At 46.3% G+C, this 12053-nt stretch overlaps 1 protein-coding gene across 3 annotated transcripts in view; it reads right to left on the bottom strand.

The window, feature by feature from the left end:
* ST8SIA2 (ST8 alpha-N-acetyl-neuraminide alpha-2,8-sialyltransferase 2) overlaps positions 1-12053 on the bottom strand; it is a 33662-nt gene that overhangs the window by 2950 nt on the left and 18659 nt on the right. The window contains exons 4-6 of one of the 3 annotated variants that reach the window (XM_061594985.1): positions 8304-8561; positions 6406-6699; positions 490-598 (exon numbers count right to left, since the gene is read on the bottom strand). In XM_061594985.1, the coding sequence (XP_061450969.1) occupies positions 490-598; positions 6406-6699; positions 8304-8561 (661 nt within the window). The remainder of the gene's footprint in view (positions 1-489; positions 599-6405; positions 6700-8303; positions 8562-12053) is intronic. The other 2 variants (XM_061594986.1, XM_061594987.1) reach the window with 2 other exon arrangements.

The following is a 12053-nucleotide window of genomic DNA, read 5'->3' as shown; positions in this document are numbered from 1 at the left end:
ACAGAGGAAGCCAACATTGTGCCCTCCTGATGTGGAGCAACAGACTTCCAAAAGTATTGGTCCCACCTGAGAAGGCCTGGAGAAAAGAGCCAGGGCAGACTTACTGTAGGCTAGATCAAGGGTGGGGAATCTCTTTCAGCCTGAGGGCCACATCTGCTCACAGGGAACTTTCTGGGGGCCACGTGTTAATGGTGGGAAGGGCCACAGGAAAAACTGGGTGGGGTATAGGGATGGAAAGATCTGTCTGCTTCCATTCCCTCTGTTTCTCATTTTTCCAATGTTAAATTCAGTTCTCTACATTTCTACAGTGATCTGCGAATTTTTTTTAAAAATCCTCATGAAAATTGTCCACTTTTAGTGTGAATTTCTCCAAATAAACACATTTTTGTAGGCAGTTTTGACAAAGGGACACATTTTTGCAAGCCATTTCTCATCATTTCATGCCTTTTTGCATCTTATTTTCACTCATGTATTCATTTTTATGCATACCTTTTTGTAAATGTTGTTTAGCTGGGGAACTGCATCCCAAATGCGACCTGAATCAAAATTCTCACCCATCCCTAGTAGGGTATGAGGCAAAAGCCCCCCTGGGCTCCTGCTGGGAGGAAGGACGGGATATAAATCAAATAATAAATAAATAAAAAGTGGATGGACCACTAGATGAGACTCTTTAGTTTTGCTCAGGAGGCCTCATTCCAGCCATGCAAAACTCTGAGGTTTCTACACAGCCACCCACTCACATCTCTCTAACCTCCAGCCAGGAAAGCATCGTCACAAGAGGCATCACCCCAGTTCAAGGACGCGTTCTGGACCGGCCAAATATCTCAAAGAGTGGGTGGAGCCAGTGAGGGTGTGGCCTTGGGAGAGGGGGTGTGGCCTGGAGAAGCCTGTTGTCACTGTTCATTTGATTTCTGACCCACCTTTCACCACAAGGTCCCAGGGCAGGTTACAGCAATGGCAAGACCTGGTGAGAGTCCTGAGGACCAGACAGAGAGGTCTGGAGGGCTATATTTGGCCCCTGGACCTGAGATTCCCTGCTCCTGGTCTAGACAAACATGAAAACACTGTTCCTGGAATGTACCACTAGAGGATTCTATGGGTGGTAGTTAATGTTAATCCTTAAAGTAGACCCATTGAACTTAATAGATATCTCTAACTTAAGTGCATTGATTTCAATGGGTCTCTGCTGCGAGTCGTACTTAGTTGAATACAATATGTTTAAATACTCTTTGGTAAACACACACACACACACACACACACACACACACACACACACACACACAGAGTTTATTAAATCAGGCAGAAAGCTAAGGTAAAATAACCTTAGCTATAAATAAAATAAAATAAGCTTTAAATAAAATAACTGGTACCCAGTTTCGCATGTGCAAGGATCTTGCAAATATCAACATATACCATGCCAGCATATACACCATACATTTAAAGCATCTATAAAGCACACACATACACCCCCAAAATCTTGGGAACTGTAGTTTGTTAAGGGTGCTAGGAATTGTAGCTCTTTGAGGAGGGCAAACTACAGTTCCCAGGATTTTTGGGGAGGAATGTGTTTTAAATATATTGCATCTGTATGCAGCCAATGATGTGACCCCTCCCCCAATGAAAGAGACATCTACATGTTGCCAAGCCAAGGCAGCCAAGAGCTCTTCAGGACTTGCTCCTGAGAGAGACAGGGCAATGAGCTCACTGCCCGAGTCCTGCCCAGAGCACCCAAAAAGCCAGTGAGTTGTTGCAGGGTTGCAGTGTGCACACCCTGCTTTTTCCAAGGTAAGGCAGCCAACTGACTCTGCTGCTCTGCTCAAAGCCCCCCCTCCAATTAAGCAGCCAATGTGCTGTTCCATTAGCACCCAGAGGAAGCTGTTGAATGACACCATTATGAAGGCAAATATGAAGTAGGCCAAAGAACTGAGCTGATTGCAGAAGCAGCTCCCATGTGCAAAAAGTTGTCATATAGGGGAAATTGCTTTACAAAAATGTACATATTAGGCAAAATTGCATGCAAAAAAATGTGTATATGAGAAATTCACACTAAAATGCTGATGAATTTTCATGAGCCTTTTTTTTAAAAAAATTACAGACTGATGTGGAAATGCTGAGAAAAGAACTTAGGTTTGGAAAAATGAGACACAGAGACCACACAAAATTGACAGATTCACCTACCACTGGTTGCATCACAATCAGAAAAGGGGGGGTGGCACATCCCTTGCCAAAAAAAAGTGTACTTATACATTTTGCAATGCAGTTTTCTAGCCAAATAATGTGTAAAAACAACATTATAGGGCAAAGTATGTATATACATAGTGAAAATTGCATACAAAAATGTGTGTTGTTGTTATGTGCCTTCGAGTCAAGTTTTTTAAAGTCCTTATGAAAATCCTTATGAAAATCCTTATGAATATTCACCAGCATTTTAATGCAAATTTCTCCTCATATACACAATTTTTTATATACACAAAAATGTGTATATGAGGAGAAATTTGCATTAAAATGCTGGTGAATTTTCATAAGGACTTCAAAAAAAAAATCTCCAAACTGATGTGGAGAACTGAACTTAAGGTTTGAAAAATGAGAAATGGACATTTCTCATCCCTCTGCCGGCTTCAGGATCTCTTCAGGCTGATGCATCAGGGATGATTAGGGAAGAATGATTGAATTGGGGAGGGAAAATGCCCCCGCCGAGCTTGTAAATGGGAAGCAAACGGCTGACTTTCTCCATGCTCAGGCCAGCTTTGACCATGTCCACGTAGGCGCCAGGCGCAGATCTCCTGTTTTGCAAAACAGCTGGGGACCATAACAAAAACTAATTAATTTTGCAAACCCAAATGAGGTTACCTCGCGTGCATATGAGATGCCACATCAACGGCACACCTTTTACTGCAGGGGACTCCAGGTTTTAATTAGGAAGCGAGGCAATCTTGAGAAAGGCTATAATTGTTTCCCCACCGCCACCAAATTGGCCACACCAATCTGCATTGCTATTAAAGCCTGCAATTTGTGTCGACTCGGGAAGCTGGAAAAGGGCTGAGGCCCAAGCCTGTCATTTGACACCGCTTTTCACCAAGCCATTGTGGTGGTGGGGGCGGCGGTGGGGGGGCTTTCTTCCTATGCCAGCAGAAGAGAATTTGTGTAAATAAATATAGGGGGAGGATTTAACAGCTCCTCCAGATGTCCTTTGTATTGTGCCTTCATGATGATTTGTGTTCATGATGGTATTCAGGGGATTAACATAAAAAAACGTAAGCAGAGCCCTACAGGGGATCAGCCAGAGGCCCATCTAGTTCAGTATCCTGTTCTCGCAATGGCCAACCAGATGCCCATTATGGGAAGCCCACAAGGAGAACCTGCACACAACAGCAACTCTCCCCACTTTTGTTTTCCAGTGACCGACCTTCAGAGGACTGCCTCTAACAGTGGCCATAGAACATAGCTGTTGCTACATGCAATCCCACTTCCAATACTGTTTGTCCTTGGAAACGTTTTCGGGCGGACACATTGCTTCATTTCCAATTGGTGCATGTCCTGCAACTTCCTGCTGAAATCCTGTTAACATTTCATACCGGACATGGTCTAGGTTCTGCTATTGTTGCACTGGAGCGTGAGAATGTCCCTGTAGTTGCAGAATAAACCCACCAACCCACACAATTTGGAGGGGGCCCTAAATCATTGTGATGCCAGGGGTCTCACTTCCGCTGTCGGAGGCAATATGCCTCTCAGGACCAGTTGCTGCGAAGTGCACTTGGGAAGAGGGTTCAGACCGCCAGTTTTGCAGGTGTCATTTGAGCCAAAGACTGGAGAGGCGGCCATCATTTCAAAGGACCTGAAAGTGGGATTGGGAAGCTGTCCTTGTCCATTTGCTTTCAAAATGGCTGTTTCTCTTTTCTTCTAGATCACAGGTGCAAATTCCCTGGCTCACTCTAGTGTAGCATTCTGCAACCTCCAGATGTTTTGGGATACAAGTAGAGAGGTTGGAAAATTCCATCAGAAATGGGAGCAGAAATTGCCACAATTTGCATGTTTGTCAGAGGTCAGGGATGGAAATCACGCAAGCAAGTGCAGGCGGTATTCACTATCGTCTTCTTTTTTTCAGTCTGCAAATGTTAGGAAAATTGTTTTCTGCATTGTTTTTGCTGTTTCCCTTCCATTGAATTGCACAGAAATTAATTACATGATTAATTACGTTGGTTTCAGCCCCAGCAGATAGCGAGACCAACTTTGGAGGGCTTTAAAAGAGGAATAGACAAATACATAGAGGAGAAGGCTGTCCGTGGCTACTAGCCACGATGGCTGTGCTCTCCGTTATCTGTCAGCGGCAGCATGCTTTGGAATACCAGTTGATGGAAAACGCAGGAGGGGGGAGTGCTGTTGCACTCAGGTCCTGCTTGTGGGCTTCCTGTAGATATCTGGCTGGCCACTGCGAGAAGAGGATGCTGGACTAGATGGGCCACTGGCCTGATCCAGCAGGCTCTTCTTATGAGACAACTAACTCGGGTTTTCGCGGAAGCCAAACTGCAGCAGAACGGAGTCCGCACTGATTGTAATGAGGGCAGGATAGAATGGAAATAGCTGCCTCCTTACATCCCTAGCTGCAACTCCCATCAGCCCCAGCCTGCACTCCAAAACATCTGAACGGCACCAGGTTCGGGAAGGCCTGGTTCTTGCCATGGTTTGGCAGGGCTCCTTTTTCTGAAACAGGCTGAAATGCCCAGCTTTTCCCAGGCCTGCTTCTTCAGGGCCCGTGCTAGGTTTCTGTTATCTGGGCATGAGAATGGAATGGCGTCTTGGTGGCAAAAGAACGGCACTGTGTAGCCATTAATTAACCATCCATTTGAATCTTCATTGCCCTCCCTCCCCATCGGGGAAGAGTGATATGCACGTACACTAAGCACCTGGTTGTCTTGTCGCCTTTCAGGCTGCAAATCTGTGGGCCTCTCCGTGGCTGGGAGCTGTAATTGAATTAGCTCTGTTCAGCGCCAGCTGTTGGCTCTCCTCACCCCTCCCTTTTCCTGTCTCATTCATTACCGCACAATGGGTCTTTGCAACAGACAAGGCCTCTGCTCAACTCATTCCTCTTGCCATCTGACCCGCCAGCCTGCGGCACATTTTGCGGGCAGAAAAGCAAATAAGCCCTGTGGATCTCAATGGAAAATGTGCATGGAGGGTTTGTCAGCTGGACAGCTGGTTCCTGTGCTCTCAGTTTTAGATGCAGGATTCTTTTCTGCTATAACTAAGTCCCTACCCCACCCCTGGCATAGCCTTTGTGTCATTCACAGTTCCAGAAACCCAACAGCAGGTGCTGTTAGTCCTTATACATTTCAAACTGCAATAGGCAGGGAACTTCATGCTCACACATTCTACCTCTAAACCAATAAACAGACCTCCCTGCACATAGAAAGCTAGCTCATGAAGGAGAATTGTCCTTGCCCTGATGCACTAGTTTTCAGTGTGTTTTAAAGAAGAAGAAGAAGAAGCATGGCATTTCCACATGAAACAAACAATGCTCTATATGACACAGTTATGCTGAACATGTTGAATGGCTTTCTGTCTTTAAAAGCCATCTCTCAGATTGAATCTCTGAGGGCCATTCTAGATGTGACATGAGAGTCAGGCTTTGTTTTAACTGTATTGCATCTGATGAGGGCTCCATATTTGATCAGAGCTGTCAGAGGGTGGGAAGGGAAGAGGGGCTTAACTTGTCCTTGCAGGCTGTTTGTTTGCTAAATAAATAACAGTAACTCTCTCCAAACGGCTTCTCTTTCTGCAGGGGAAAAGATATGTGGATCTAGTATGCAGTCCCCCACAAGTATGCATGTATTTTGATCAGAAAACCAGCCCACAAGGAAAGTTATGCATCCCTTTTCTCTTTGCATCTCTGCTCTGATCAAATTCACACCCTCAGGCCAAAGCAGGGGGAAGGACCCCTTCCAGCCCGAGAGCTGCATTCTCTTCGGAGGGCCAGATGCTAGTGGTGGATAGGTCCAAAGGAAAAAGTGGATGAGGCAACACATGTGGATTTGTACAGCAGGCTAGTTTCTACAGACGGTCACACACCCCTCTCTATTTACCACTCAAGAGGCATGATTGCAGTCTAGGGGCCCATTCCAGCCAGGCACAAACACGCAAGGAGGGTGCAGAGCAGGGCTGGAGAGGGGTGCGGTCTGAGGAGAGGGGGTGTGGCTAGGGAGGGGTGTGTCCTGAGCAGAGCCACCAGGGCCAGTTAGAGAGACCCAGAGGGCTGCATTGGGGCCCAGGGCCTGGGGTCCCCCACCCCTGCGTGAAATCATTAAGACGAAGACCATCACTGTTGGGAAACACATGCTGCGTCTCCCAAGTGCCACATTTTGTGGGTCTTTTTGGCCTCTGCTCTCCGCCAGACCTGGAGCTGCTCACCCTCGGACAGCATGCAGCAGGCGCAAGGAAGGGTAGGCGGTGTGGACGCTGATGCGGTGCTTGAGGATGAGTTCGTTGACCCACTCCACACGCTCCTTGCCGCCCTTGGCCATGAACGCCGGGATCCAAAGGATGCTGCCATTCAGGCTGTGCAGGCGCTGCAGGAGCTTTTCCCGCCAGGTGTCATTCATCAGGTCCTCGAAGGCACGCTGGATGACGGACGGGTTCATTGTGACCAGGTCCGTCTTGATCCCAACATCCCGGACGTACTCTTGGACCGGGGCTAGATTGCACCTGGAAGGAGAAATGCCAAGGAGCGCTTTAGAGTACAGATCCCGGCAGGAGACATTACTGTTAGAGAAGGCACCCAAAAGGGTGTCTGCAATGATCAGGGGGTGGGCCGAGTTTGAAGAAGCAAGCAATCATTCAGGGCTGGGGAACCTTTTTAAGCCTGAGGGCCGCACTGCCTTATGGGAAGCCTTCTGCGGGCTGCATGCCAGCAGTGGGCGGGCCCAGAGACAAAAATGGGTGGAGCAAAAAGTGTAAATGTTACCTTTCTACAGTGGGCTAGTTTCTGCACACCCCCAACATATTCAGGCAAGCGAGAAGCTGGGTGGGATTCATCACAAAGTGGCAAATTCAGGTTGCGCCGTGACAGTTGATTTGGAGGTCTTGTGCAGCAAACCCACTTCCCCTGAACCGTGGATTTTTTGCAGTGAGGAAAGTGACAGGGAAATGCATGGGAAAGTGTGGGCCAACGCTTGCTTTGATGCAACGTCACCTCACCTCCCTGCAAACAACTCAGGATGAATGCTCAATTAACAGGGCATCTGGCATCGCCTTTAGCTACTCCTTTCTGGGGTTCTCTGGAGACCTGGCTCCGAAATCTAACTCCTTCCTGCCATCCCTGTGATGTCTCATTGCACTTGCGCTAGACAGCCTGTCTCTGTGTGCTTGGTCATTCAATCCTGAAGCATTGTCTCAGCGACAATTGGACTCTCTGTGTGATTCTGCAGTCTTGGCAAGGAGAAAGGGAAGAGGAGGGCATTCTGTTCTCTGCCTTTAATTAATGTCGGGCACAGTTCACTGGGAATGTCTCTTGCATAAACTTCATGGGCATGAGCCCATTTCAATGGGATTTGCACAGGAGGTCCTCTGACTGGGTTGCACCCTCTGGGCTGCTGGGTCTTCCAAGGGAGCTCAGGTGTTGCCCATCTGTGATGACTACAGTCTTCTCTTTAACCATTCACCTCCTGGCCAAAGGTGACAAGGAATTGTGGGCAGGTGAGTGCAGTGGAGACTGCTGGCTCCAATGTCAGCTGGGCAGTGAATCCACTCCAGGGTTTAGTCCAAACTGTCAAGGAACTGTCCAAGGTGCCACATCTATTTTGGGAATAGGTTTCAGGCCTTGGACAGCTCCTTGGAAGTTTGGACTAAACCCTGGAGCAGATTCACTGCCCTGCTGACATTGGAGACACCAGTCTCTAGTGTGATAAACACACTTTTGTATTCAGTTTTGACTATTATTCACATTTGGGCAAGCAGTTTCCCCTAATATAATACATTGTGTGTTATTTTCACCAATCTGTGCAATTTTATGCACTAAAATACGAATTTTGTCTATATTGTTTGGTTGGAGAAGTGCATCGCAAAATTCAGAGACGTGTGAATTTTGAAGGATGGCTGCATTTTGTGTATTGGTTCGAGAAGTGCAAGTTTGGTAGTTTCTAATAAAAAAGCAAACAAAACTGAATTTTTCCTCCATTCCTTATGACGATACAAAAGCTGGCTTTGGGTTATTTTAAAGAAAAAGGGCCTCCTTCATAGCTGAGTTTCAAAGGAAGCATAGTCTGAAAAAGGCCTTCAACTGAGCCCTGCTCCCTGAAGCCCACCGTTACCTGATCACGAAGCTGTGAGCATCAATTTCCTCTCCACAGCTGCTATTCAGCAGGATGCCTGAGTTGCCCACAATGGCGCATGTCCGAAAGTGTTTGCCTTTCAGTGGTGAAGTCCTGGGCAAGAGGGCGTAGAGGTTTTGAGAAACATTCATGGTGCTATCCCTGTCGAACACATAGTGGATAATATCCCCAGGCTTCAGAGTTCCTTTGAGCACCGAGATGTCTTTTTCAGCATCCAAAAACTTCAAGATGTGTTTTCTTTAAAAAAAAGAAAGGACAAAAGAGGAAGGCAGAAAATGTTTTTAATACTGAATTTTAAACTCTTGTAACCCACCCTGGGACCAGCAGGTAAGGAGCAGGTAATAAAATTAATCATCATCATGATCCTAGGAAGCTGCCTTATACTGAATCAGAGCAATGGTCCATCTAGGTCATAGAATCATAAAACAATAAGAGTTGGAAGGGGCTTGTAAGGCCATCAAGTCCAACCCCCTACTTAATGCAGGAATCCAGGTTAAAGCATACCAAACAGGTGGCTGTCCAGCTGCCTCTTGAAGGCCTCCAGTGTTGGAGAGCCCACCACCTCCCTAGGTCAGCATTGTCTACACTGCTTGGCAATGGCTGTCCAGGATTTCAGACATGGGGGGAGTCCCAGCTCTACCTGGAGATGCCGGGGATTGAACCTGGGACCCTCTGCATGCAAAGCATATTCTTCACCACTGAGCTATGGCATGGCCCTTTCAAAGTCATGCACCTAGTTACCTAACTCACTGGCTCCATCAGACAGAAGGGTCGTTGCACTTGCGTAATGCTGTTACTTGCCATGTTGCTGCAGAATACATGTGATTATGTATGCCAGGGGTAGCCAACGCAGTCCCCTCCAGATGTTGCTGGACTACTGTACCCATCATTCCTGAGCGTTGGTTGAGGAAGCGAGAGTTCAACAACCTCTAGAAGACACAGCACTGCTTACCCCTCAATGCAAGCGATATGTCAGTGCTACTGTTAGTGCTGGCTGCAGGGTTTTGATGGCTCTGTCATGAAGCCATCAGTAGAGTGTATCTGGAAGGGCACAGGTTTCTCATCCCAGCCTTAGATTTTTGCAAGCCTTCTGGGTTCAATGGCAGGCTATTAATGCCATCAACCATCAAACAAATTCGGTATTTTCACATATAACTAAATGGCAGTCACATACGCAACACAAAGATGTATTCTGCCTTGGAGGCTCTCTTTACACACACAAACATGCACACACACTTCATGATGATGACAGGCATTTCACTGGTAATAATAGTAATAATGATGCTTGGAATTTTTAATGCAAGGGCTCCAGGCACTTCACATACGAATTATCTCAGCAATGCTGACATCAGCCACTCTGGCGACTGCATTATCTCCAGTTAGGGGTTCTGAGATCAAGTGGTTTAATGAAGGCGACCCACTGAGTTTGTAGCACTGGCAAGATTTGAACTGGGGGCTTCGTGAATGAGATGTTTAGCCTCTATGCTACCCAAGCTCTCCTGTCTTTCCCACTGTACTCCTTTCCAGGTTTGCGCTTTTTGTGAATCCCAAGTGGGCTGGGAATTCATTTTTGAATTATCATTCAGGGCACGGATGGGAAACCTCCAGCCCAGGCGTCAAATGTGGCCCTCCAGAACTCGTCGTCTGGCCCTGGGACTCTCCCCAGGCAACACACTCTCCCAAGCCATATGGCACCCTCCTGGAGTGTTTTTGTTGGCTGAAATGTGCCCTTGGACTCTAATTATGCCCCCCTATTGCTCGGATGGAGAATGAAGAGAGGGGTGTGTGAGTGTGTGCAGAAACTAGCCTAGGGTAGAAAGGTCAAATTCACATGTATTACTCTGCCCACTTTTGTGACTGCCCTGACCACCGCTGATATGTGACCCTCAGTGCCAGCCCTTATTTAGGGCTATGAAGTTGTGCTGTCTGGATTTCTTTAAGAGAACTTGGGATTTGCTGGTCTCTGTCTGTGGGACTCACCACACATTGAAAGCACACTGGAAGTGCATGATTTTCCCCAAAGGATCCCGGGATCTGTGGTTTACCTCTCACAGAGCTACAATCCCAAGCGCCCTTAACCAACTACAGTTCCTGAAAATCTTTATTTATGATTATTATTGTTGTTGTTTATTTCTATCCCGCCTTTTGGCCAAAAGGCCCTCAAGGGCCTTTAGCGGAAGTAATGTGCTTTCAATGTATGGTGTGTATGCAGTCTCAGATTTGCCTCTGTAGCAGGGATGGGGAATCTTTTTCAGCCCTAGTGGGTAACCTCTGGGGCCAGAAGCCAAAGTGGGTGCAGTAACGGATGTGATTCTTACCTTTGTACAATAGGCTACATTTCAGCCCGTGCCATTGGTCAGAAGTATCCACATGCGCCCATCCACACCTCTCCATTCAGGCAAGGAAGAGGCATGCTCACAGTTCAAGGACACAGTCAGCCAGGCAAAAGCACTCAGGGAGAGTGTAAAGCAGGCCTAGTGAAGGGTGTGGACAGGCAGGGGTGTGTGTCCTAGAAGAGTCCCAAAGCCTGGACTGCATTTGGTCTCCTAAGCCTCAGTTTCCTCACTGGTGCTCTATAAGTATTTACTTTATTTAATTTAATGGAATTTATATACCGCTTGAATGTAAAGACCTCTGAGTGGTATACAAATCATTAAAATTACCAACAAATTATGCTTTCCTCTTACTGAATTATGCTTTCAGTAGACAGTCACCTACTGAAGACCCTTGTCTCTCAACAAGCCTTTTAAGCAGAGACCTTATCAGAGTCTGCATCTGTGTTGGAAATGCTTTTGAAGACGTTTTCCAAGCTGTTTTTTTAAAGCTGTTCCCCCCCCCATTTTTATATGCTTTTAAAGATGTTCTGATTTAATATGTTTTAAAGTCTTACGTTTTTAAGATGTTTTAGAACTCCTTTAGTGTTTTTGTTAGCTGCCCATGGCTCCTTCTGGGAGGACCATATGCTCAGAGGCACATGTTACCAAATTCTTCCAAGCTACACAGGAGTGAATTGGACTGTGAAAGACCAACCCGACATTATAATTGAGTTCAAGCCAAAATTCCTTAAATTAATTAAAAATCAGCCAGGCATTTTTTTAAACTTTTCAACTGAAGAAGATGAAGGTCAGAGTATGGGGCAAGGTCAGTAATAGGATTACAGGTACTCTGTGAACATGGCTGATTTTTAATTGATTTCAACAGATTATGAGAACTCTGACAAAAAAAAGTCCAAAAGTGGTCTGGTTTTTCTCTCTTTGTACACTTTGAACTCTCGATTCTCTCTGACTGTTGTGTATTGCCATGAAAATTTAGAGGGTTGTTAAGCAAGTGTTTCTGAAATCAGGACTACAAGTTTTGTAAGGTTTTGTTTTTATGGGAAGGGTGAGAATGGCATGGGGGGTATTTTCAATTTAACATTGTGGAATGCAAAAATCCATGCTGGCTATAGTATACAGCCACTCTTGCGGCTGTATAATATAAACTGAAATAGATTATGGGTTAATATACATTTTCTGTGTCTGTGCAATCTGCATGACCCAGCATCCAGACTCTGCTATTTTCATGCATGCTCAGATGCACACATGTTCAGGCTGGCCTTTGAGAGGAGCTGGACCATGAGTCCTGCTATTCTGAACAGGCCTTGTCTGTTGTGGCGGCTTCTGCTCTTCGTGTTCATGCCGGTGACTCCGCCACCATGCTGATCAACTAAAGTAAGCAACAGCCAATCAG

This window comes from Rhineura floridana, chromosome 14 (genome assembly GCF_030035675.1).
Source record: "Rhineura floridana isolate rRhiFlo1 chromosome 14, rRhiFlo1.hap2, whole genome shotgun sequence".
NCBI classification, from domain to species: domain Eukaryota; kingdom Metazoa; phylum Chordata; class Lepidosauria; order Squamata; family Rhineuridae; genus Rhineura; species Rhineura floridana.
This window is presented reverse-complemented; position numbering and strand designations above follow the sequence as displayed.